Consider the following 27,968-nt stretch of genomic DNA (forward strand, 5'->3'; position numbering starts at 1 on the left):
ATCCCCACTTCAGTCACTTCCCCAAAAATGAAGTGAAACAAGTAGAAAGGATTATCACAGTGAAACTTTATAAAATATAATAACAAAATAGTTAAGATAATAAATAAATATTTTCATATAAAGTGCAAATGCCCATGTGACAATTATGTTTATGTTTATGAAAAAAATTGTTTTAAATTTTGTGTTTAGTTAGACTTCTTATATGGCAAGACAATTTTAACAAGTCTTTTAGTCTTGACCCAAAAACAAATAATGATGATGATGATATTCTTACTATTAAGATCTTATAACAAATTGATATCTTTCTCATAATTAGATCTTATAACAAATTGATATCTTTCTCATAATCTTGGGGTGTGGTTTTACAACTAGAAGGGAAAATGGACTATTTAAAAAAAAAAACAAAACAGAAAGGATGATCACATGGCCATAAATCAATTGTTTTTCCCCTAAACCATTCTCTTTGATGCATCAAACCTCATCAATGAATCCACGTGCACGCATTTCATCCCCCTCTTCCCATAAAAGAGATATTAAGTGTGAAATGCAATGCATTGAAAATATGAAAAATATCTTTCGACTAACAAGTGAAAGGTGTGAAAAATATCTCACCCTCAAAAAGGAGAAGATTTTATTAAAATATTTTTATTTAGGAAAAATTACCTAAAAGTCCCTGAAAAGTTTCAAACTTCCACTGCAGTCCCTCTGACAATTTCATTTCCCCCTAGATCCCTCCTTTTTTAGGGCAAGCTCTCTTTAGCCCTTGCCGTTACTTCCGTCTGTTAACTTGAGGTAAAATGACTGAACTACCCATGTACCCATGTGAGAAGGAAAACAAAAAGAAAAACTTTTCCTCCAAGTCACATCACATTTAATGTAAAGTATGGCCATATCTTCCAATGGCTTCTTTGTCAGAGAAGAGGTGATATTTCACTCCTTCTTCTTGTTGCCATTGTTTTTAAATTTCTCCTTGTTTATCTCGGTTTGTTTGCCGAAGCTTCAATTTTGTCTTCCATCTTGTTTAGTTAGGTTGAAGTGAAGATATTTACACGAAAGTTGTTGTTGTTCTTCTTCTTCTTCTTCTTCTTCTTCTTCTTCTTCTTCTTCTTCTTCATCTTGTTCATGTTCTTCTCTTTGTTTTCTTCATCTTGTTCATCTTCTTAACCTACTTCTTCATCTTGTTAACCTTCTTCTTGTCTTCATCTTGTCTTGTTGTTTTTGTTGTTGTTGTTGTTCTTCTTCTTCTTTGTGTTATTTTCCATGCTCTTGCGTGTCATTTTCCATGCGCTTGCATCTGTAATTTAACAAGCGTCTTCATTTTTTGTCATTTTTTTTGTGTATGTAGATTCTTACAAGCTTTTTGCAATTTCATGTAGGCGTCATTAAAAATGGAAACATTTTCAGCCGTGGCGCGATACAAAGGTGAAGGACGTATGCGTCAATTCACAGTTTTAAGTTCATGGGAGTCGGTCATGGGTGAGATATGTGCACGCTGGGCCGTAGATGTTTCTCAAGTGAGAGTCAAGTTCGTAATGCCTGAAGCATACAGAACGCTTTGCCCAATTGAGTATGCCGCCGATTTTGAACGAATGTGTCATATATATCATAGTTTCAACAAATTTATCATAGACATCATCATCGAGGATGTGAGTGTCTCTGCAGATGGAAACCAGGCCTTCTTGATCCCATCGTAATATTACAATCACTGATCTTGCTGGTTACTTATTTTTTGTGTTCCTTTGTTCTATATGATGGTACTATAAATGACAAGTATTTCATGTGTATTACTATATGGTGTTGTATGAAAAACAATTTCCTGAGTATAACAACTGTTTCCTGTGTATAATATCTGTTTCATGTGTATAATATATATGTTTCCTATGTATAATATCTGTTTCCTATGTAACATTTATGTTTACTTTTCTGTGTATTATTTTAACGCAGAGGGTCATTGTCAGACAGCGTCAACCCCAGTGGCAATAGTTTTCTGTCCCAACATAATTCTTCTGGGGCGCTCAGTATTGCCGAATTTACCGATACACATGATGGTTCCACTTTACAAGTAGGCCAATGGTTCGAGAATGCAGAGCACTTTAAAGATTGCCTGCGAAGCTATGCTATAAGGAAAAATTTTGACTTTACATTTATAAAAAATGACAAACTTCGGGTGACTGTAAGGTGCGCTACTAAGGAATTCCAATGGCGAGTGCATGCTTCTAAAGAGGGAATTCATGACACATTTCGGCTGAAGACAATGCAAGCAACTCATATTTGTAGTGGAGGAATTGGCACTACAGCACATCCAAAAGCAAGCAAGAAGTGGATTTGTGAACGTGTCATACATAAATTAAAAGAAACACCATTATACAGAGCTGTTAACATACAGAAAGACATATTGTGTGACCACGGTGTTCGTCTTCCATACAAGCTTGCTTGGATGGGGAAGGAGGTTGTGAGGTCAGTGATTCATGGTAGTGAGGTTAGTAGCTATGATTTACTTCTATGGTACGCAAATAAAGTATCCGAGACAAATCCCAGTAGCGTTGTTACCATTAACAAAGACGGCGAGCGGTTTAAGAGTGCTTTTTTTTTTTCATTCGAGGCTTGTTTATTGGGTTTTAAGCATGGGTGCAGGCCATTACTTTTTATTGATGGAACCCATTTGCTGGCCAAGTATGGTGGGATTCTGCTAGGGGCAACAGCGAAAGATGGCAATGATGGCCTATTCCATGTAGCATTTGCTATCGTCGACAACGAAACTGATGAGAACTAGACTTGGTTTCTCGCTACTCTTGGGGAGGCCTTGTACGGTGAAGATACCTACGATAAAATTATTACATTTATATCAAATCGATCAAAGGGCCTGATCAATGCCGTCGCATGAGTCTTCCCCTCATCACCACATGGTTATTGCCTACATCATTTGGAGGCGAACTTCATCAAGACCAACTCTAGCCTCGGTAAATCTTTGCGAATGCAATGCTGGGCAGTAATCATGAAAATTGCGTACGCATGCACTTCGAAAGAGTTCGATGATGCAGTTCGTGAACTTGCATGTCTATCGCCCGACGCACACTCTTGGTTGATGAATAAGTCCGACATTGATTATTGGTCAAACTTTTTATTTAAAGGATTGCGATGGTGCGAGATGTATTCCAATGTGGCAGAATCCTTCAATGCTTGGATTAAAGAGGCACGGCATCTACCAGTAACAAGCATGTTTGATTCTATCAGGTTAGTTGCCTACTGTGTATGGTTATGTGTTTGATGTAATATATAAGCGTTTCTGTGTGTAATATAGGATTCCGGTGTATAGTTTTATATGAACTGTGTATACATTTATGTTTATGTGTAGAAATATTACTTTACCGTGTTTATACATATTGATTTCTTGTGCAACTAACTGTCTTTTTCGAGGTTTAAACTTATGAATATGTTAGCCGAAAGACGAGACCAATCCAACAGGTGGGATACAAACCTATGTCCTGAATACGGAAAAAGGTTGATCAAATCGTTGATGATAGTCGTTTCCTCAGAGTAGGGCGGTCTACCGAACACACATACGAAGTCATTGACAATAACAACAACACAGTCAGCCTCCAGTCTCGTCAATGTTCATGTAGAAGGTGGGAAGTACATGACCTACCGTGCAAGCATGCCTGTGTCACGATTATGCAAATAGACACGAATATCTATTCTTATGTTAATGATTATTTCACAGTGGAATGGTATCGTCGGGCATATGCGAATCCAATATCACTTGTTCCTAACAGTGACAAACCATCTGACGACAACCGTCAACTACGACTTAGGTCACCAATATCAAAGAAACGACCAGGTCGTCCAAGGAGGAAGAGAATAGAGTCACAAGCCTTTGATGTCCGTGAATTACATTGTAGCCGGTGCCACGAAAGTGGTCATAATCGGCGATCATGTAATGCAGTCATTGTGAACTGACCATGCTAAACCAAACGGTAGCGTATGATATTTGATTTTTCTTCCCCATATTCGTTAGCAGGACCTTTTTAATTTTTTTGCTTTACCTGTCTTATTTCTTTTGTTTGTGTGTGTAAACCTTAATCTGTGTATATTTAAATTTTGTTGTGTATGAAATGAATTTGTCTATATATACTTTGGCGTTACTGTGTATGGAATATATTTTGCCGTGTATTACATCCATAATTTATGGCTATTTCGTATGTATGAAATGTAATTGCATAACGAAATTTCCAATTACAAACAAGCATAGTCATTACAATCGCAAGAATTAACATGTAATATCATAACTGTTCATGTTTGTTTCCAGTACCTTATACAATTTTGTCAGACTCCTTGTGCAGTTACAGCTGGATAATTGTTTAGGTCAACGGCTACATCGGTGTTCAATGTCCGGGCATTCTCCTGGTTCTTCTTTTCCTGCCTCACTTCGTGGGGGGAGCATCTTCAGTAGTTGATTCATTCTCGTCCTTTTCATCTTCGGTGGCCTTTTCACCTTCTGTGTGCTTCTCACCTTCAGTGTCTTCCTTGGCGGCCTCCTTGTCACCTTCTCTGTCCTCCATGACGGCTTTCTTATCCTCCCGGGGGGCCTCCTTGTCCTCCCCGGTGTCCTCCCGGCGGCCTCCTTCTCACCCTCTTTTTCCTTGTCACCTTTGCTGTCCTCCCCGGTGGTGACCTTCTCACAGTCCTTTTCATTGTCACATTGGCTATCATGTTCCTCGGCGGCCTCCTTCTCACCGTCTCTTTCATTCTCACCTTTGTTGTCCTCCCTAGCGGCCTCTTTCTCACATTCTATTTCCTTGTCACCCTGGCCGTTCTTCTCCCCTGGGGACTCCTTCTCACATTCCATTTCCTTCTCACCTTGGTTGTCCTCCTTCTCACCCATGGCCTCCTTCTGACCTTCGGCGTCAGTCTTCATACTAGTGCTTGGTATTATTCTTCTCTTCATCGCGTCGAGTAGTATACGTGCGACATAGCGGAGGCGACAAATGAGTAATGTACATAGTACAACATTGTTAAACATTGGAAATAATACATTCATCCAAATTACCAATCATTTTCATCAGCAATAGGATTAACTTACTTTTCTCCCTTTAATTGAATTAAGCAGCGGCTCGATAGACGCCGACTTGATGTAACTGGAATCTCCATAGCACATGAGACGCGGTGACTGGCCTATTCTTTGTTCCTTCACATTGCCCGTCACCTCATAAAACCAAATTATCAGAGCAATGGAGCAACCTCTCAAATACCCTGCACTATGGCACTTTTCCTTACAACGAAGTTTGACATGGCCGGCTGTCGCAGGGATGTCTTCCATCATCCACTTGTGAGTAGCATGCGCCCATGCATAACGGCCAGGTGACACCAAATCGTCGGTGTACCTTGCTACAAATGGTGGCGCATTTAGACAAGTGTTGCGGAAACAGAATCATCGTCATGAAGTACGCCACCAGGAGTTTCACAAAGATCTCCTCCTCGCCGTGTTTGCTGCGTACAATTCTCAGCAGGCTATCTTTGATTGCATCTCGGTGATGGTTGTGCATTTTATGCAGAAAGTTCTTCTCAAATTCTGACTAGACCCTCTCATGCTTGAAAGAGACAATATCTCCATGGCAACTGAGGCCTAGGATGAGAGCGACATCTTCTGTTCTGAACGGGAGCATACTTTGTCCTATCGTAAATATTTGGCAGTTCACGTCGTACAACTGCAATACCACATCAAGAACCCCTCGCTCTTGCAATACAGGAGTGACGTCCCTAAAATGGACAAACAGCGTACCACGAAGTATCTCCCAATGACGCCTGTTCATTTTTTTTCAACTCTGCAATGGTTTCAATAACTGGGCCTAGATAACACCGAGCGTTTACAAGTATTGTTGCCATCTTCTAATCTATATAAAAAAGGCAAACACAAACTCAATCACTAAGAGATAAAAATAATAATATACACATCAAACCTGACAGAATACATAGGAAAAGCAACAAATTTTACACAAGAATGTCGATATTATTAAAGGAATCACACAACTTTACACAGAAAATAAGGAAGGCCACACAAATAACCCTTCTTCCACTGCAATCAGATATGCCTTCTCACCTTCGTGCGGCCTTTTCCCCTTGAGGTAAATCGCCAAGATTCCACAAAATATTACTGAAGATCTTTGCCAAAGAACAACTCTGCAATGGAAACCGAGGATGAAACTCGCCGGCGATCTCGAAGATGAGGTTTTGCAAGAGAGGAAATGAGCGAAAAAATGATTTCAACTTTTTCCACCGATATAAGAAGAAGGCGAAAGGATGCGCCGGTTGGATGCGACGATTGGAAGATAGGGTTTCGTTCCCGAATCCCAGCCATGCCTCTAGCAGTTCCCAAGGAAAAGCAGGGGTAAAAGCGTCAAATCAACCACTCTGAATTCAACCGCATTTAATTCAAAGCACACAGGGGTAGCAAGGTCATTTCACAACGCAATTAACGCCTCCCTCGCCTCTGTCAGTTGCTTTTGGGCTGAAACGAAATTTGCACAAAAAGTAGGGACCCCTGAGGAAACACAAACATTGGGGGGATTAGGATTCTTAAAAGTATTGAGGGGTTTTTTGCTATTTTCCTGTTTTATTTATTGTATACTAATATTGTACATATTTTGTAGATAGTTAGTTACCTAAAACTTCATCACTTATAGCACTTCCCTTCACCCCCTACAAACTTTATTTGAATTAATCAGATTTTGATTTTATTAATACTAAAACACTTAAAATTATGAAATTAAAAGGAAAAACTAATTAATAAAAACTTAGTTCTTCTATTACTTTACTATATTTTTATCAAATATGTGTATAGATATAAATTATATTTTTTATATATCATGTGTTTTAAGAAAATATAAAGCTATATAATTGGTTTGAATTAAAAATATGATTTTTTTCATAAAAATAAAAATTATTCTATACTTACAAATTTTTATTTAAACAATTATGTAAAAATATTATTTTTAATATGTAGTAGTCAATGAGGAGCAAGTTGCCAATGATATGGTGGTCAACAGTCAAAAAGCCAATAGACTACAGAAAAGCAATCGGAGGATGACAGCTGTTACCCGTTTTGGGAATTTTATCATGGGATGAAGCTAGGGAATTGTCATATAATTAGTATATCACACTAATATGAAATGATTGTAATCCTTAACTAATATAGCAAGGAATAGTGTAAGGCACGAGACTCATAGTGATGGTTATTGGAGTATATATTATGAAACAAGAGAATCGGTGGGCAAGGAGCCTATCCTTCATCTTTTCCTCTTTTTCCCTCTCTCTTTCTTTCCCCCTCTTTCTCCTTTTTTCTTTTTCACTGCGTCTCATTGAAAGAAAACTCTAGTCGCCGCACGGAGCCCTACATAACGTGTTAAAACTTAAAACCTCAAAATTTGATAATAAAATAAAATAAAAGTTAATATATAATATTTGAAAAGTTTTTCATTACGATCACTAACTAGAAAACCAAGTGAAAGTCACCAAAAGTGATGAATGAATAATGTAAAATCGAATCTCTTATAATATTATATAAATATACTATAAATATATTATAAAAATACTGTATTGGACTATTAATACTATTCTCCGCCGTTTGGGCATTCCAAATAATAATAAATAAAAATAAAAGTCTTTCATTATGTTTTCAATGAATAAGAAATAGAAATATGGTTTTTAAAATTTCTAGGGTTTCGTTTTCCTATGCATGATTGAGCGCAAGGTCTGCGATCGTGATTCATGAAATCTCAATCTCTTCCTGTATTTCTTTGATCACTGTTTTCATCAGAAGATCTGATTCTTGTGCGTCAAACTCCAGTGTCTTCTCGAGGAATCAAGCATTCCAAGGTTTCAATCAGATCATACTGTCAATTTCTTTGCTTTAATCGTGGTCGATTTCTTTCTATGCATGGATTGAGGGTTTCTATACTTAGGTTTTCTTTCTGCATTCAATTTTGTGGATTATATGCTTGTTTTTGTTTGATCTGTGATTTAATATGTGCATTTTGATTATTAGGGTTTCGTTTTTTATGTCTTCGGAGTTTTGAGATCTAGATTCCTTCAGAGTCTCTGTTGGTGCTATATTTCAAATGGAATAAGCCAACTCATGGTCTATAGTCTCCATTGTGTTACAAAGCTGTGGAGAACTTATATTCAATTCAAAGAAACTGGGTTATTCTTTAAATTGTCCTTGTCTCTAGCATGCCCAAATATACATAGGTGCAATTTTAGCAACACCATGACACCAAATCTTGATGACTGTACGACCACTGATAGCAAAAGCTTGTTGGATTTGAATTCACTTGAGTTGAAGCAAGGGCCTCATGTAAGCTTTGAAACCAGGGATCATCAATCTGTTCAGTTGACACCAGAAATTGAAAAGAAGTATGTTCATCGTGTTTATGATGCAATTGCTCCGCATTTCAGCGCCACAAGGTTTGCAAAATGGCCAAAGGTTGCCGGATTCTTGAATACTTTGAAACCTGGTTCAGTTATCCTGGATGCTGGTTGTGGAAATGGGAAATATTTGGGTTTGAATCCAGATTGCTTGTACATTGGATGCGACATAAGTCCATCTCTTATTGACATATGTGCAAGAAGAGGACATGAAGTTTTGGTTGCAGATGCAGTTAACCTTCCATATAGGAATGATTTTGGTGATGCTGCAATTTCCATTGCTGTGTTGCATCACCTAAGTACTGAAAGCAGGAGGAGAAAAGCCGTTGATGAGTTAGTACGGGTTGTTCGAAAAGGTGGTCTTGTTCTTATTACGGTGTGGGCTGTTGAGCAAGAGGATAAGTCGTTGCTTATGAAATGGACTCCTCTTTGTGAAAAGTACAATGAAGAGTGGATAAGTCCTACTAATATTATTCCATCACGTAATCCATCAGCAATCGTGCTTGAAAGCATCCCGGAGGCAGATGAGAACTCCCAACATCAAGGAAATCAATCTAGCAAACCACAAACTCAGTCAAATGGCGAAGACAAGTCAGAGGAGAAATTGGCTGTTGAAAGTTCTAGTTCTTCATGCAGTGGCAAAACAGAAGCACAACAAGAGTATTTTGTTCCTTGGCATTTACCATTTCATCGTGCTGAAATTGGAGGTGCAACTGCATCTGCGCTTGAAAATGGACTAGCAAAGAAAGATAATAAGAAGGGGGCTATGGTGTACAATCGATACTACCATGTTTTTGCTGAAGGCGAGCTTGAAAGGTGAGTATTCTTGTATTAAGTTTAATTGTCAATTTTCTTATCGAAGTGTGTTTTTCCTTGCCCTGTTTTGCTCTTTCTTGAGTTATTTCAGAAATATTTGTCATAGTATAAATAATCATGCAACCCATTTTTTTGCATTTTCGCAATGCTGTCGAGGAGCTCCATCAAGTGCTTGAAAAGTGGAAAATGAACCAATTTAGACATGTAGACAAAGATAAACATATATTTTTATGATGCGCCAAGAATGTACAGTAATAAAACTTTGAATAGGAAAATAGATTTTCTTCCATCAAGGTCCAAGTGGAGAAAGCTAGACCCTTGGCCTGGGATGAATACTACGAATATGCGGCCATTATTAAATAAAAGGTTAGGCATAACTTTGACCAAGATGGATGTGTAAGGTGGTAATAGAAATGCAAAAGTTTTCTTTGGAACAAATGTAGAGAGCTCAAATTCACTAAGAAGTGGCTTTGGCTAGACATTTCCTGAGAAACTTTTGGATTGGTGAACACTTGTTTAAAAAAAACGCACACACATACACAAGTACATTGAAAGATTTTTAGACGCTTACATTTTTATGATGTATCAAGCCTATATTTGCCTATTACATAACATGCACGCCTCGCCTGCTCTATCAACCAGGTTAGTTTCTGGAATGGATAATGCAACCATTGTTGAACAATTTTATGACAAGTCCAATTGGTGTATTGTGTTGGAGAAGAGATGAATTATGTTGCAAGAACAAGAGACTCTCTAAGCTGTGATTTTGTCCTTTTCATATGAAACAAGGTCATCAGTGGTTCAAGCGGCCCAGTCTGTTTCAAGTTCTTAATAGAAGGATTGCCTCCCCAAGTTTTCAATGGAGGAGCATATCTATATTGTTTACTGTACTGAAAAGAGTCCATCATAATCTGCAATATATTTTGTTATTGTCAAGTGACCATGAGTATCAAGAGCTCTTTTGGCTTAGTATGCAGATGTATTAGAAGGCATACACATAGTTGCAAAACTAATGAAGCTGAAAGCATTCCAAAATCAGTTTGAGGTTAACAGGGAAAAGTCCATGGTCACAAGACCATATCTATTTTTTGGATTAAATTTCTTGAATTGTACTTTTTTTTTTTGTGGCAATTTTGCTTCTCCAAATATCATCTTGAAGTTGTTTTGGTCTTTGTACTTTAAACATAATGTATTTTTGGTCTGTCACCTAACTACGCTTATATAATTAGAAATATATGTATATATATATATATAGATATTACATGTTTAAAACTTAATTTTTTTAATTAAACTTTAATTAGATTTTGAAGATTTTAAGAATACTATAAAAATTTAAAAACTTAGTATGTATAACGCTACCGTGCTCTACTGCTTAGGTGTCATGAAGTTATTATTTAAATGGTTGTAATTTAGTTTTTTTTTTTAATTGTTATGTTTTGTAGATTGAAGATGAGTGTGTTATTATTTTTTATTATAAAAAATCATTAGATTTTGTTTGGCATAATTTATTTAACTGTGAGGGATTTGATCTCTTGGAGTTTTGCTTAACAATGAGGGAGTTCTAATATTTTTACAGCGAAGTTGATATCATGCAGTTTTACTACTATGTCATTTTAATATATATATATATATATATGTAAAGATCATTTAAATTTTTAATATATATGTCACATCATTAATTTTTAAAAAAAATTATAAATTTTATTTATTTATTATTTATTTTTTTAATAATGTGGTTGATGTAGTATCACTATCTGAATTTTTTTAAAAAAATATATTATGTTTTTGGAATTAGAAGTCAATGAAACACTAACATCACATATGATTTTTATCTTTTTCAAATTTAAAATTGTTACATCGGAAAAAAAGTAAAAAAAAAATTATTTATTTTTATTATCAAAACCCCTAAAGAAAAAACTGGGAAGTTAACCCTAAACTCTAAACAAAGAAAAACTCTCTTTACTTTAAAATTTTAAAATGTGGCATAGCACTTAATTACATCTCCTAATCATGTAATTAAGAAAATATTTAAAATTTTAAAATTTCTTGTTTTTAGTATGTTTGGGCAAAGGTATAAATCGAACCAAATAGTCTACGAGCAATTCAGAGTTTGGACTAAAAAAAAAACTCATTTATTAAATAAATGAACTGAACTCTAATTTGGCTTTCGAATTCGAATAGATAATCACTCTAACTTGAGTCTCAAATTGCTCGACTCGTTTAAGATTTATGAAAAGCTCAGTATTGTAATATATAATATTGTAACAATTTAAATATTATTTTCAATTATCATTGTAGTTATGTTACAGTAATTAAAATTGTTATAGCATATATAGTATAACTGTATTAAATTATTGTATATGTCTATATTATAACTATGATACTGTAGTTATCGAGCCAAATTCGTGCTTGATATTTCTTTAGTGATTCCAGTTTGAGCTGGACAAGAGAAGCTTAAAATAGACTTGTCTCGAGCATCATTCAAATAATATCTTAACCAAAGTAGGGTGGGCCAGATGTTTGAGGGACAAATGTGTACTTTCACCTTATTTCTGTCTAAATAATCAAACATACACACCTAGTCTTTGTAAAATATTATTTCTGTGCTAATTAAACATGCAGACCTCGGTTTTGTAATATCTTGAAATACCAATAACAGAAAACTGTGGTCAGCCACTTCACAAATTCCAGGACTTTAGACACCAACATAGAACACAGAAAAACAGAAACCAGCAACCGAAGATTCAATCGTTTCTCATTGCCTATAAATTAACCAAAACCATTTTGCATTCACTCACAAAACAAATCAAGATCAAATATTAGTTTGACAGAAATGGCAGATATTTCAGACATTGCTATGCTGATGCTGGAGGAGTTTGAGAGGAGGAACAGGTTTGAGAATGGATATGGAGTTGATGATAATGCTGAATCCATAGCTTTCCTTGCAATGAAAAGGAAGATGAAGGAGGAGGCATCTCATCTCATGGAGTTAATGGTGGAAGGGAAAAATAAGTATTTGGAGATGATGAAGAGAGCCGTTGAGCCTAAGAGCCCCATCAGCTCAGTTATGTTTCAAGGATTGTTTTCTCCTTGATCTTTTTCTCTCTCTTTTTTGTTGATGGTTATTGTGAGTTAAAAAAGTTTGATCCAAGTTTTGTTTGTATGAATTGGGTGTTGTTTTCTTGTAATATAATCTATGTTGGATTTATGTCTACTTTTCTTTAGCTCATTAATTTTGGTAATACATTATTTTAATACCATGTGATATGAATTTATAATGATTTTCTTTTATAATGTAGCACGGTGTTTGTCAAATCATAAAATATCAATGATGAATCTTAAAAAAAATTATTTTCTTTTAATACTCACTTATTTAGTCTAAATCTCACATTTAGATATTTTATAATATAAAAAGAATTATTAAAAATTAATATTTTAAAAAAATAAATAAAAGCCAGTTCTTATTTCCTTTCAGTGAAAATATTTGCTTTATCATATTAAATATTTGATCTATTTTATACCTTCAATGTGTTACGTAGCATCTGACTTGGTCTACTGCATGAAATACTTTGTCATGCGCACGGCATTAAAATTTAATCACAATATAAAACATATATTTGCATATTATGAAATTTTATAATTAAATATATAAATTTTATTTGGATAAGTGATCTTTTAGTCTATTAGTATAAAAGACTTTTATTAAAAATGTTTTGGTCATTATCAAGAAAACAGGGGAGAGCATAAATGAGTTGAGGTATCAACTTTTCTTTGATGGACACTCTTTGCTTATCCACTTTATAAAGTACAAAGATTATTTAAAATTATGAATTTTAATTTATAAATTTATGATTTTTTTTTATAATCGATAATATGTGATCTTCCATTTATGGGTTTGTCAAGAGATATGTACGTACAAAAGTGCATAATTATGGTGGTTTGTTGATCTTTTAGAGATTTATTAATTCTATTAGATACCGCATTGAGCAATAAAAATTTAATATGTGCATGTGAGTGATGCGACTCTTTCCAGAGATGACTTTTTTAAATCTATTTAAATAATATTATAAACACTATCTAAACTCGGGAATAATAAATAAATATAACTACTATAATATTACAATGTATGGCTTTGACTCTACATCTCTCCGCCCATTGTCATAGTATAATTCAGCACATTCACTGTGCTACATAGTGGTTGTCTGACCCTACTTATTAAGTATAAGCTTTTGTTTTATTAGTTTAAGTTTTTAAATTAAATTTAATTTTGATAGTATGTAAATTTGTTGCTTTTGAGTCTGAATCAGATTTAGATAACACTTAACATTAATTGCTTCTGACACAGGCAAATTTCCGGATATAAAATATGTTACAATGTGCTTTGTCACAAAACCACTAGCTGGTGATGATCAACACTAGTCAAAAACAATTTACCAACTTCTCATCTCTCATAGAAAAAAAGGGGGCAAAGTAAAACAAGGCCACCTTCAAGAACATGTCTTTGTCCCACAGAAAAACAACACCATTAGTGCCCCAAACAGAATGAGTACATGCTTAAAACCACCGCCCATAGTTTTCTTACTAACAAAACCAAATCATATCCTGCCAAATATAAACAGTCTCAAACCTGTCATCCTTATCCACAAAACACAAGCTATTATTTTATTTTTTTTTACATATAAATATAACACTTTGAGATGTGGTAGTTTAAGCATTGATTAATTGAGAAAATGGCAGACATAGCTTTGCTAGTGATGGAAGAGTTTGAGAGGAGGAAGAGGTTTGAGATCGGTCATGGAGTTGAGGAGAAGCAGAGCTCTGTGATTCTGTGTTCTTTGAAGAAGAAGAGTGTGGAATTGGAGAAGATGATGGAGTTTGCTAAGAAGGCTCTTGAGCCAAAGAGTCATTTAGGGTTTGCTCTTTCAGAAGGCTTCTTCTGTCCTTAATTTTGTTTTTTTTATTAATTTGAATGCTGATGCTGTGCAGTTACTGTGTAAATTGCAATAAATATCTTGTTCTGTTATTTTGATGTCTGTGTGTGGTAGATGTTGGTTTTTGAGCTGGATAGAAACATTCAGATATAATATCTTCTAAATTATGGATTTTTATTTTATTTTATTTTGTGTGTGTGTGTGTGTGAAGCAAGAGTTGATACAGAAGGGGATAGAATCATGGATATTGAAATTATACCTGAAAACTAAAAAAAAAAATCTAGAGACTATGAAGTTAGGAAATCAAAGTTGTAGCACAATGACATATATCAACAATAATTAATCAGATATAAATCAGATGAAAATCAGAATAAAATGGAGCATTCAATTGGTGGTCTCCAAATTGTTTGAATACACATGCAGGCATCTTGAATCTTGATACTTGACTGAAACTCAAAGAATACAGGAAAAAGTTATGTATCAAGATGTAAACCACAAAAAAAAAAGGATTACTAGTAATCTTTGAATACAAACTACAAAGTTATGTATCAAGACTCAAATTACTAAAAAAAAAAAAAATTAGAAAATGATTACTAGTAACCATTGAATAAAATATGATCAGATGATCAAGCTTAGTATTTATTCATTGTCAGCTCATTCTGAGACTTTCTGTATTGCTGATTCTTCATAATGTGAATTATAGTACAATCAATTGACAGCATTGTCAATCCTTCATAATGTGAACTGTATTAGCACCCAACAGCATATTGCTGATATAGAGTTGATAGCTTATTGCCAATCCTTCATAATGCAAAGGATAGTAGCATGGATAACATGTTGCTGTTGCGCGGTCGTTGAAGATGATCTGTTCTATTGCCTTCTTCCAATTGTCGAACGTGCAATGCTTTTTGTCGAGGATCTTGAGCTGAACAGGAAAGCGAATGCAACAATCAAGCTAAAGATTGTTAATTCAGTGAGTGAACTGTCAATCTTTGAGGTGAACCGCTTCATCAGGATCACTTTTATCAAACAATAATCTTTGTGTCAGTTTTTTCATGTGAAATTCAGCAAACAGATCTCTGTCATGGATGTGAACCAGAAATTTAAATTTTAAACAATTTCTCATGTGTATCATCAATTGATTTAAGCAAGCTTGAGAAAAATAATTACCAAGTTGTAAAAAATATGGACAGAAGAAATTGATATGTCAGTGAGTCTTATTTTATTTTATTTTATTTTTTATTTTTTGACGATATGATCTTGAAGTAGGTGGAGAATAACTAGAAGGAAATCACCAATAACATAGGTTTACACTTAACACATACAACCATTCTCTAGGATCATGACTGTAAATGAGAAATGAAACTATATTTATAAAGAACTTTGGATGAGAAGCAAATGAAGTAGTGGCTTTCTCAACATAAATCAAGATTTAGGTATTCCAATTGGATGAGAGTAATTCATGAGATAAGGCCAATGCTTTTCCAGGGGACCTTAAAATGAATTGGGTAAGTTTTGAAAATTGAAAAAAAAATAAAAAAGAAAACTTTTCCAGCAAGTTTATGGCAGAAAGTGAATTCTACATGCAAGAGGAAAGTAAATATCAAAATTGTAAGGAATTTAACAAATTCTTTATCAAATCAGGATGGTGAAAGTGAATTTATTTTAGTAACATTGATGATTTTGAAATGTATCCACAATAACCAGCCAAGGATTAGATTGCAGCAAGTTGCCATGATTGCTGTGCTTTTTTTATTCTATGTTCAACTCTCCAACAACTTTGAATCATTCTCTCTGCTTAACGACGATATTGTGTTCGTTTGGATGCAAATATTAAAATGGGGATCAATTCTTGTGGCATGTAATAGGCATACACCAATTCTCCAATTCTTGTGGCATGTAATAGGCATACACCAATAGAGTTGGGAATGAAATTGAGCTGGATTTCATCCCCTCAAAACCTATGGATTGTTCATGCCCCAATTTGGGGGCATGAGCATTCTTTGCCCTTTAATTATCATTTTACCATTAATAAATAAAAACAATTATTATTATAATGCACCCCATACCTCTTATAATTAAATCACTTTTTAATTAAATTAATTTATGTCATCAAAATATTTAATTATCATAATTAAATAAAAAATATCTAAACATTTAATAATCATAAATTGAGATAGACTCTGAAATTATTTTAAGAAAGTAAAAATTTGTCCATTTTATCTTATTTAAAAATAGGTATAATACTCTAATTCTTTCCTCTATTTTTCTCTTTCTTTTTTTTGTCCCTCTATTCAGAAATACTCTTGACTAGACTCTCTGCTTTTGAAAATATGCCCACTTAGTTAGAAATGCTCCTAACTAGTCCCTCTACTTTTAAAAATAACCCAACTAAAAGGACTAAGTGGGCGAATTTTTAAAAATAGAAGAACTAGTTGGGAATATTTCTAACTAAGTGGGCACATTTTTAAAAGTAAAAAGACTAGTTGGGAGTATTTCTGAGTAGAGGGACCAAAAGGGAAGAAAGAGAAAAGTATAAGGACTATTTTTGTGATTATACCTTAAAAATATAGTTAAAATGTATTATTTAATTACTATTTAATTATAGAAATTAAATTGGATAATACTTAAATGAATTAACTATTTTAATTATTATAATAAAAATGTATAATAATTAATGTGGATTTTTATTTAAAATATTTAATTATAATAATTAAAATAGTTAATTCATTTATTTAAATTATTTTATAAATTAAAAAATTAGTTATCCTTAAATATAATTAACTTATTTAAAATTTTATTTAAAAAATAATACTTCAATAACTTATTTAAAAAAAATTTATAAAAATTAAAGCTATTTAATAATTATTATTTTTTTACAATTAAAATATAATATTTAATTAAAATGAAAGAGAGTATAAAAGTAATTTTACGTAAAGAATTTTTTTATACCCTCTATTATTCATATTCTCATTCCCTCCACCAAAACATTACTTTTGTTCTCATCCCCAATTCTCTTTTCTATTTCTATCCCTGTCCCTATCCCCACACAGGCATTCTAGGAGTCGTTCAGCTATGCCCAGCTGTGATTGTCTCTGTAGCGGGTCAGGAAGTCCCATTTCTTCAAACTCAGCTTTATTTTCATATTGAAATTTATGGTCAATGATAGAACAACATTCATTTGATACCGTATCCTACTGATTCCATAATTTGAGTAATGCTTATCAAACTGTCTTCAATCGTTTTTCTTTTGTCATCTATATATGAGGATCCACCAAAGTGCCTTGTACTTTTAATAGGCCATGAACAAAAATATAATCATTCTGAAGAGGTGATCGGCCAGTCTAGTGCAAAGCAGATATTCAACACTTATTCCAGAGGTGCAGTGCATGCAGAGATTCTTATCCAAAAGTAAATCCTAAAAAAACTAATCAAATTTTAATCCAAAAAGCGCTTGAGATTTTATTATTAAATCACGTTATCCAATTGGCCAAAGCTTTCTTACTAATGTTTTGTATCATCATATAATTTACTAATCTATGCATGAAATGCACGCATGAAAAGTATGAACATGAACACTAAACAACATCAATGATCAGGGAATGGCCAGGACAGAAGATGGAGAAGGATGAGAAAAAATACCTCAAACTAGTATTGGTGCTCCTAACTTTCATGGGAATGAATCTGTATCAAGTTGGAGACATGCTATTCCTTTTCTGCTTAACCACCATCAACTCAATGTCTCAAACAATACTCCTTCTGTAATGCTCTTGCACATGAATAAGCATATCACGATCCATGTAGTACAAGAATGGGAAACTTGACATGGATCAGCAAGTAGCAGACCATCTGATTGATTAATTCACCAGAAATCATTGCAAGAACACTGCCCATCACTAAAATGGTGGAAGCGACTCCGGTCTCTAACCACGATTTTCCTGTTCCATATTTTCGCAATAAGCTTGATAGCAATGTGGCAATCCTCGCAGACACGAAGGTTTTTTGTGATGTGAATTGGCAAACTAGCTCCCAATCTCATAAGTCCATAAGCAATTGCTATCCTCTCGCTGTGCAAAAATAATGCTTGCTCCTTTTCCTCCTCATTAACATCAACTGATATTTTTGATGTGATCGGTAAATATCCTGCCAACTTTAATTTTTTGGCCATCACATTCATCATAGCTTCAATCTCATTGATCTCAGGGTGACACCGATCACCTGCAATGAACTTGTGGACTTGCCCAGCCACACTGAGACTGCTGTAACCAGCTGTCTTCTTTATTCCCCTCTCCTCCATCAGTCTCCTGATCTTGGAGGCACTGGCCCAATTTCCTGAATTGGCGTACAAGTTGGATAACTGGACGTAGACAGCATCCTCATTGGGCTCTAAAGCAAGAATGTTTTTTGCTGCCTTCTCACCTACATCAACATTCTTGTAAACTCTACAAGCACTTAATAAGGATCCCCAAATTACTGCATTTGGCTTAATCGGCATGCTATCAATAAGCTTGACCGCCTCTTCCAATAGTCCTCCTCGACCAAGAATATCTACCATGCAGCCATAATGCTCAACCTCAGGCTCTAGATTGTATAAAGATGTCATCTCATGAAAGTGTTTGCGAGCCTCCTCTACAAGGTTTGAGTGACTACACGCAGTCAGGACACCAATGTACGCAACTGCATTAGGCCTTATGCTCAATTTCCGCATCAAAGCGAAATGTTCAAGAGCAAGTTTGCCTTTTCCATTCATGGCTAGGCCTGAAATAACTGCAGTCCAGGTCATCACATCCTTGTCACGCATTCTATTGAAGACAAGCAGTGCCTCATCCATCCTCCCACATTTTGCGTACATGTCCAACAATGCAGTCCCTAGGAAGACATCAAAAACAATTGAGCTCACCTCGATATAAGCATGCAAGGCCTTGCCTTGGTCTAGTGAATTCAAGTTTGCACAAGCTGAGAGCAAGCCAACCATTGTGAACTTATCAGGCTGAAATCCAGAAGTGCGCAACTCAACAAATAAATGCAATGCTTGCTTGAGCTGACTACTCTGGATGTACCCGCAGATCATCGAATTGAAGGTGATGAGATCACGAACTTCCGTCTGATCAAACAAGGACCGAGCCATGTCTACATCACCTACTTTGCAATAACCATCAATCAAAGCATTCCAAGCTGGAAGAACCTTCCAACCATTCAAGTCAAAAACTTGGCGAGCAGAATTTAGATCTCCACATTTCGCATAGACATCAATGAGAGCAACAGCAAGATTATCACTCATACCAATGCCTGCATCAATCACATACTGATGAACCCATTTGCTCAATCCCAAATCCCGCAACTGCCCACAGGCTGAAAGCACCGCAACCATCGCCACAGTATCTGGCAAGACATCATCCGAAATCATCTTCTTAAAGAATTCTACCGACTCCGCCGCACGTCCAGCCTGAGAATAACCAGACACCATACTAGTCCAAGAAACAACATTCCTCTCAGGCATTTCATCAAACAGCTTCCGGGCATCATCCAAGCAACCAGCTCTCGCAAGCCCAGCAACAATGGTCGTCCAAGATACAACGTCCTTCATCCCAATCCCATCAAAAACCCACCTTGCATCATCTAAACACCCAAACGCAACATACAAATGGATCAAAGAGTTCAGCGGCAAGGCATCAAACTCGGGGAAAAGCCTAAGGAACAGTCCATGGATGACCTTACCATGAAGAAGCGACATAGAAGGGAGGGAGCAGGACTTGAACAAGAACTGGAAGGTGTGGGAGTCGTGAGGAACGGCATTGGTGATCATTTGGCGGTGGATGAGGATGGAGAGGTGGGGAAGATGGAAGCGGGAGTAAGCACGGATGAGAGTGTTGTAGTAGAAGGTGGAGGGGTTAGGGATGCGTGAGGAGAGGTGGGCGGTGGAGGGGTAGGAGAGGGGGTGGGGGATGGCGGCGCCGGAGATGATGAAGTGGGCGTGGAGTTGGGTGGTTTGGTTGAGAGAAGAAGGGGTCGGCCATTGGAAGCGTTTTATGAGCTTTTGGGGATGGATCATGCAGCAATGAAGATGAAGATGAAGATGATGATGATGATGATGATCTGTGCCTTAACTCATTCCGCAGTAGGAGGCAAAGAAAAGGAAGGGGAATATGTATGATGATAAGTGCTCTGTTCTGAATTTAAGCAATTCTTTAGAGCATGTTTTCATGTATGACTGTTACTTAATTATTCCATTATTTTTTATAAAACAAAAGAAACAAAACATCAGCCAAAGGAAGGAAATCAGGAATAAAAATCAAGAGTAAAATGATGGGCAACAAACAGAGAATTACATGGGCAAGGTACACACCGGTGAACATTTCGGAAGAGGACCACTCAGAGAAGCACGTGGACACTGTGTGATCGGCTGCGTACTCCCCAATCACCCTTCTACCGAGAAGAACATGGCCATGTAGATGAAGAACATGCTCGTGTACATTTAAAGAGTTGCAGAGCATGTTCCAAATTAAAACATGGAAGAAAGATGCATGGATGTGCAACTCAAAAGCAAAAGTGAGGAAAAGACCTAAGAGTTACAAGGCCAAAGGAAGAAGTATACGGGCATGTACATCCAGCCGTGTACATCGAGGATTGTAAGATATTGGGCTTGTCCTAAGAGTTACACGAGCAAGATACACACCCATGTACTTGCCCATGTACCAATTGGGTCCTTGTAATTATAAATAAAAGTTTTCAAAGGTTTTAGGGCATCTGAGTATTAGCTGAATTTCTGAAAAAGGAGCTGAGGACGACTAGCTAGGGTTGGAGAGAGCTTTGAAGATTTTATGGAGGAGTTCGAAGGAGTCGCCAGAGTGACGATCCATTGGCGATGATAGCGGCTCAGATCAACTCTAACAGCACGGTATTGAGAGGGGGTTTTCTTCACATGTCTAGGGTTTTAGAGATTGAAAAACACTTTGTAGCGATGAGCTTGGGCCTCATGGAAAGCTTACTTCCTTGGATGCCCGGATTAATGTAGCTTGGGAATACTTTCATCTTTTGATTGCTTTTTAATATAAATTACCTTCTGCTTTCGAATTCATCTTTGTTTATCTTGTTGGTTATGCGTATCGAGAGAGGCTTTACCATTTTGATGTTACTTGTGTATCGAAAGATTCTTGTGAGAAGATCACACATAGATGAATAAATATCATTGATGCTTGCTAGAGATAGTTAGGATGCCATGTAAATTTCTATTAGAATTTTGGTAGTTTACCTCCGATTCTTGACATGGAAATTCTAGAGCTTATTGCAATCATGCGAGGGTAGGAGTAGGAGAGATTCACTTCCGCCTTTAGCATAGGATTAGTCACTAAGGAGTCTTGAGAGAGCACTTAGTTGGATTTTGATTTCCTTTGATTCGAATAGCCGAGGATTTATCTTTATCGAATTGCAATCATCATAATCTTTAATTTCCCAAGTGAAGCCAATCCAGGTACCGTTTTATCTATCGTTTCTGGTTTCTCATTTCTCTCGATTTGGTCTTTTGTTACTTTTATTGGTTTGTTTTGCTATTAAAATTGATCCTTGTTATTTAGTTAGCTAGCAAAGATAGAGATAATACTTGTATTATCTAGTCTCTGTGAATTCGACCTTGCTCTTTTGCATGTATTACTTCGATTGACACATATATTTGAGTAAGTATCAACATGAGTCGACCAAGTTTTTGGCACAATTGCCCGGGACTAGATGTATCAGGAACACTCTTATTTGTTAGACTAGCTATTGTCTTTTCTTTTATTTCTTTCTTATTTTCAGCATTTTCCTTTTCTTTGCTTTACAATTTTCAGTTGGGGATTCATTGACCATATCTCTCTCTTTTTTTTTTTACTTTCAGAAGCTTGTGCATGACCTGTTTGAACACATCAAGACTTGTTGAGCAAGATTCAGAAATTGAGAGAACATTACATAAGAGAGTGAGATAGTTGGCTCAAAACTTTGAGAGTACATATTCAATGAGTATGGCCGAACAAGAAGGACAACCAAGGACTTTGGCCGACTATGCTAGATTCACACTTGATGGAACTCAATTAAGCATAGTGCGACCCCCTGTTGCGGTCATCATATTTGAACTCAAGTCGGCTTTCATCCAAATGGTCTAACAATGGTGCTCATTTCATAGCCTACCGGATGAAGTTCCCAATGCACACTTAAGCACTTTCCTCGAAGTTTGTGTATGTTGAAGCTAAATGGGGTTTCTAATGATGTTATCCATTTGAGGGTCTTCCCGCTCTCATTGAAGTCAAGGGCTAAGGAATTGTTGCGAACACTTCCTAGAGCTTCGGTTACTACTTGGGGCCAATTAGCCAAGCTATTATTAACTAGTTACTTTCCACCTGGGAGGAAAACAAAGCTTCAACACGACATAGGCTCTTTTACTCAACAAGATGGTGAGACACTCTATGAAGCTTGGGAGAGATATAAGGATCTTTTGACTCGTTGCCTACAACATGATTTACTGGGTTGGATGGAGGTCCAGAATTTTTACCAAGGATTAACTCCAAGTGTGAAACAAACTATTGATGTCATGGCTGGTAGAGCTATTAGGAGCTAGACACCAGAGGAGGCTAGGAAACTATTCGATGACATGGCAATGAATAGTTACCAATGGAATTCTAGGGCCAAGGAAGTGAAGGCGGGCAGTGTGTTTGAAGTGGATGTGGTGACGACTTTAGCTACTCAAGGGGAGTCATTGAGCAAAAATATTGATAGAATGATGACCCCAAGAGCAGCTACCATTATGTCTTGTGAAACTTGTAATGGAGGGCACCCTACCACCGATTGCCCTATTGTAAGTGCATCCTAGGGTAAAGTTGAACAAGTGGACTATGATAGTGGAATGAATCAGCCACAAGGGAACCCTTATAGTGCCACCTACAACCACCGAAGTGAAGTTTGTACAATCCACCGAAGTGAAGTTTCAAACACAAGGCAATTGCCTCATATCTATTGAAACTACTTTGAGGAACTAACAAGCTTCTATACAAAACTTGGAGAATCAAGTTGGCCAAATTGCTAGGATGTTATTGGAGAGACCTCAAGGAAGCCTTCTAAGAAGCACGGAAGTGAATCCTAGAGAGCATGTGAAAGCATTTACATTGAGAAGTGGCCAAGAAGTTGAAATAAGGTCGGAAAAGAGCCAAGGTTCTGAAAAAGTAAGATCGATTGAAGTTGAAGAAGAAAGGGGCAAGAAGGAAGTAGTCAAGAAGGCCGTTGTTAAGGAATATCAACCAAGAATTCCTTACCCCTTCTGGCTCAAGCAAAGCGAAAACCGATGACCAAGTCAAGTGCTTTCTAGAGTTGTTTAAACAACTTCACATCAACCTCCTTTTTGTACAGATGAGCTAGTGATAAAGTTTGTGCAATCCACCGAAGTGAAGTTTCAAACACAAGGCAATTGCCTCATATCTATTGAAACTACTTTGAGGAACTAACAAGCTTCTATACAAAACTTGGAGAATCAAGTTGGCCAAATTGCTAGGATGCTATTGGAGAGACCTCAAGGAAGCCTTCTAAGAAGCACGGAAGTGAATCCTAGAGAGCATGTGAAAGCATTTACATTGAGAAGTGGCCAAGAAGTTGAAATAAGGTCGGAAAAGAGCCAAGGTTCTGAAAAAGTAAGATCGATTGAAGTTGAAGAAGAAGGGGGCAAGAAGGAAGTAGTCAAGAAGACCGTTGTTAAGGAATATCAACCAAGAATTCCTTACCCCTTCTGGCTCAAGCAAAGAGAAACCGATGACCAAGTCAAGTGGTTTCTAGAGTTGTTTAAACAACTTCACATCAACCTCCTTTTTGTAGATGCATTAACACAAATGCCTACGTATGCTAAGTTTTTGAAGAATCTCCTCACCAATACGAAGAATCTTGGAGAAGTGTTGATGGCGACATTGAGTGAAGAAAGCTCATCTATCCCACAAAACAAATTGCCTAGGAAGTTGAAGGATCCGGGTAGCTTCACAATCCCATATGTGATTGGGGATTCTATTGAGGAGTGTGCATTAGCCAACTTGGGTGCGAATATTAATGTAATACCTACAAAATCTTCATAAAGTTGGGGTTAGGCGAACTAACTCCAACCAAGATGATAATTCAGTCGGTCCACCGATCAATTTGACACCTAACGGGTGTGGTGGAAGATATACTTGTGAAAGTGGGTTAAATTAATCTTCCCGGTTGACTTTGTTATTCTTGACGTTGATGAAGAAATGGAAGTGCCTTTTATCTTGGGTCGGGCCTTTCTTGCAACATCCAATGCTCTAATTGATGTTAATGATGAACAAATGGTGTTACGAGTTGGTGATGAAAAAGTTGTCATCAAACTTCACCAGGCCATGAGACTTGTTTTGCAATTGATGTTACTAATGATGTTATTTCTGAATGTGTGTAGGAAGTTATGGAGGAAAACCCATTGATACTTTTCTTTCGTAGTGGGGCCAATGTTGTTGAAAAATGAACCCTTTGGGAAAATTTTTTTCAAAATTTATCATATCCCAGAAACATCTCTAATTTTTAAAACTTTTTATTTTCAAATTTAAATTAAATTAAATTTAAAAATTACCTCTACTTTATCCGTTACCAATGCATCACACTTTCTATATAGATCTGAGGGAAGTGAGCTTACACTCTTTTAAGTTTGTGTTGGTAATACAAAGAAGGAGAGAAGAAGAGAAGAGAGACTAAGGAAGAGTAAAAAAGGACTGTGAATACAGTGGATTTCAGTTGCAATATAACTAAAAATACATGAATTTTAAAATACAGTGCAGTTAAATTTAGTATTTGGTTAGATGTAATTGAAGATGTTGTATTATAAGGTCTTGTATTTGGTCAAAGAAATTTATAAATTTGAAATTAAAACTCTTTACATTACAAATATCTTACTGTCATTTTAATGATTTTAAATACCGTATTGATTAATTTAACTACTAATTTATTATTAAATTATTTATTAAATTTATTAGTATATTTAACAAAAAAAATTTATTACATTTTATAATTTTTTAACTTAATTATTAACCCAACAAAAAGAGTATTTATGAACTTTTCATATATGCTAAATGATTTTAATTATCGTATTAATCATTTTAACTCTTAATTTTATTATTAAACTAGTTATTAAAATCATTATTAAATTTTTTTATTAGATTTTATAATTTTTCCACTCTACAAAGGCATTCATGAATGTTTAATAATATTTGTTTTTCTTTGATTGGTCACATGTAAGTCACAAGTTATGCATGTGAAGAAGTTTAAAAATAAAGGGTTTGGTTTTACGCCCAATTTGGCTGTAAAACCAAATCCCTCATTGAATGTAATTTGAGTTATATGGGTTTTTGAAATCCTGTGAACTTAAACACTGGAATTCTAAAAATCCAGTAACTCAAGTTACATGTAACTATAAAACCCTCCAAACGAACACCATCTTAGATCAGTCTTACTAAGCATCAAATCAAATTTAATAAAATAGTACTAAAGAGATCCTATCTGTTTCAACTTCTTGAGTTCACACACAGGATCCACAAAATCCTCTTCGCCAAATCAAGCCATTAAAGCATCCACAAATTCCTTCAAAGAAACCATTCTTTCTGATTCCATGGTCTTCAAGAATAACCTATGAATGCTATTTTCACTTTAGTTAACTCTATAGTGAGATCAAAATCAAAGAACTGCTCGATATTATATATCCAATCGTTGAGATAATCTCCATTTAAAGTACGAAACTCCAATTTAGTATAGTGATGAGTGCTTTGAGAACTCTTCCCTGGACCAAGAATTCCCAAGCTTTCATAAGGAATTTCCTGCAACATTAGAAGTGTTCTCTCTGTATTCTAAAGTGCCATTTTAGCAATCATCAGCTTGAGTTCCTCCATGCCCTTGGTACTCTACATCCTGCTTTCTTCTATAGCTTTACTATGCTTCTCATCAATTTCTTTGATAAGATTTTCAAGATCCTTAAGATCTTGTTTCTTGCTGTTATTCATCATAGAAATTTTCAAGACCTAGGTCTCTAATACTAGTGATGAGAACAAGAGAAGATGAGAAGAGAAGAAGAGAAGAGAAATTAAGGAAGAGTCAAGTGAGGAGAAGAGTTCATTCTTATTATTGTTAGGATTATGCCCTCGAATGCCAATGAAGATACTTATATTAGGGCATTTCATTTGTATTATAAATTCTTATTATTTGATGTTTATATAAATCTTGTGATGCCATTTTAAATTAGTTTTGAACATCATAGTCCATGTGTATTAAGTTAAACATTTTACTCTTTGTGGGATAAAGAGGAGATCACTAGAAGAGTTTAGTACTTATACACTTAAATAGTTTGCAAATCAGAGAATCTTTAATTGGGTGTTAAAGATTTGTAAGGATTTGTATGACATATACTTTGACAAAGAGTGGTAGTTGAACACTATAAAATAATGGGAGCATATGTCATAAATACATCATTGAAATTGGTGTATTCGAACATGACTCACAATAATCCAATCACATGGGTTTTACTCTTTAATAGTTAATGTTTGAGATTATTTATTGGTTATGATCATATGAATTGACTTTAGACCTAATGTATCATGGTTATAATGTGCTTGTGACGTTTAGTCTGTTACTAGAGTCGTTAGGCTCAGTTTATCTTTTGGTAGGGCCGACTTCGAAGTGTGACTATGTCGGGCAAGTATCAACTATAAGTAATCACCAAGAAGGAATTCATTCTCTCGGAAGTAAACGAGTTAGTATCCTATGTGATTATAAGTATGTGAGATTAGAAGGCCTTGGCCAAGGCAATCAAACTAATCATGTGGGACATGAAGGATAGGTTGGTAATCTTACTCTACTATGGTTATTATCATACGATCGAGTTCAGTGAGTTTGACAATTACCATGGCTATCACTCGGTTGGGATATAAGAATAAAGGGTGTATACATATATGGTAATCATAATCGGAAAGGTTCATAATGATCTACTCATTCATGTTCAATTGGGCTACAATGTGAGGGCACGGGGCTGGCTAAGCGTCACCCACGTCCTTTGGTATCCTCCCATTATTAATCAAAACCTAGGGAGTCACGCTTAAAGGAATTAAGAATCAGTCTCATTTTGAGTGTAGGAGTAAAATTGTCAATTTATTATTTTACTTCATGGGATTAGTAAAATTGTAAATTGGTTTAGGGACTTTGTCTTAAGTTTAAATTTTGATTAAAATTCAATGGAGTCGAATAATTAATCAAAATTATAAGGACTTAAAAACAAAAGTGGTTTTAGTTACATTAGGACTCATATATGTAATGAACTTCAATGATAATATTTATCATGCTATGAAGTTTTATATTTGAATCAGACTTCATAATTAAATAGTGTTCATCATGTTTTATGAAGTTTCTATAAACATGACTCCTTTCTAACCCTAGAAAAGATCAATTAATTCTCTAACCCTAGCCGCTATTTGGAAAAGTATAGGAGACTGTTTCTCAATTCCGGCGTGTGATCTAGAGGTGTGGGACTTTCGTTCAGTGCTAGAAGATCTACAACAATCCGAGGACAAATTCGGCACATCAAAAGAAAATTTTTCGAACATCTAGAGGTAATTTTCTAAATCTATCAATTAAAATTGTGTGTTCATTACAACAATTAGATCATATCGTAATTTTATTCTTGCTTTTGCATGCCTCTAATGGTGTTATATAATTTTGCGACATTAACTAACAATTATAACTTCATAAAAAACAATCAATCTTCTCCTTATTACAAGGAAACATGTTTTTTTAAAT

General features: G+C 35.5%; 4 protein-coding genes and 1 non-coding gene across 8 annotated transcripts; 3 read left to right on the forward strand and 2 right to left on the reverse strand.

Annotated features, from left to right (window-relative positions):
* Positions 1–1,388: 1,388 nt before the first annotated feature.
* LOC120267282 lies at positions 1,389–2,773 on the forward strand. The gene is made up of 2 exons (XM_039274954.1): positions 1,389–1,690; positions 1,945–2,773. Exons 1-2 carry the CDS (start codon positions 1,389–1,391, stop codon positions 2,771–2,773), a joined length of 1,131 nt encoding a protein of 376 aa, XP_039130888.1.
* A 4,920-nt stretch (positions 2,774–7,693) lies between these two features.
* On the forward strand, positions 7,694–10,487 carry LOC120267862 (tRNA (carboxymethyluridine(34)-5-O)-methyltransferase). Its single transcript, XM_039275537.1, has 3 exons — positions 7,694–7,872; positions 8,042–9,237; positions 9,880–10,487. The coding sequence occupies exons 2-3, from the start codon at positions 8,132–8,134 to the stop codon at positions 9,962–9,964; spliced, it is 1,191 nt and encodes a 396-aa protein (XP_039131471.1). The 5' UTR covers positions 7,694–7,872; positions 8,042–8,131; the 3' UTR covers positions 9,965–10,487.
* Positions 10,488–14,272: 3,785 nt separating this feature from the next.
* On the reverse strand, positions 14,273–20,530 carry LOC120267432 (pentatricopeptide repeat-containing protein At5g48910-like). Of its 4 annotated transcripts, XM_039275087.1 has the most exons (3): positions 19,887–20,530; positions 17,811–19,787; positions 14,273–15,247 (listed from the first exon to the last, which is right to left on the reverse strand). In XM_039275087.1, exons 1-2 carry the CDS (start codon positions 20,218–20,220, stop codon positions 18,031–18,033), a joined length of 2,091 nt encoding a protein of 696 aa, XP_039131021.1. In that variant the 5' UTR covers positions 20,221–20,530; the 3' UTR covers positions 14,273–15,247; positions 17,811–18,030. The 4 variants fall into 4 exon arrangements, with proteins under 4 accessions (XP_039131021.1, XP_039131020.1, XP_039131019.1 ...); XM_039275086.1 differs by having other exon boundaries at positions 14,273–15,093; positions 17,811–20,529; XM_039275085.1 differs by having other exon boundaries at positions 14,273–15,187; positions 17,811–20,529.
* A 2,025-nt stretch (positions 20,531–22,555) lies between these two features.
* On the reverse strand, positions 22,556–22,661 carry LOC120268082. The gene has a single exon (XR_005538752.1). It is a non-coding gene; the product is annotated as a small nucleolar RNA R71 (small nucleolar RNA).
* A 1,025-nt stretch (positions 22,662–23,686) lies between these two features.
* Positions 23,687–24,253, forward strand: LOC120267283. Its single transcript, XM_039274955.1, has one exon. The coding sequence runs from the start codon at positions 23,687–23,689 to the stop codon at positions 24,251–24,253; it is 567 nt and encodes a 188-aa protein (XP_039130889.1).
* Positions 24,254–27,968: the final 3,715 nt, after the last annotated feature.

The sequence above is a fragment of the Dioscorea cayenensis genome, chromosome 8 (assembly GCF_009730915.1).
Source record: "Dioscorea cayenensis subsp. rotundata cultivar TDr96_F1 chromosome 8, TDr96_F1_v2_PseudoChromosome.rev07_lg8_w22 25.fasta, whole genome shotgun sequence".
Taxonomy (NCBI): domain Eukaryota; kingdom Viridiplantae; phylum Streptophyta; class Magnoliopsida; order Dioscoreales; family Dioscoreaceae; genus Dioscorea; species Dioscorea cayenensis.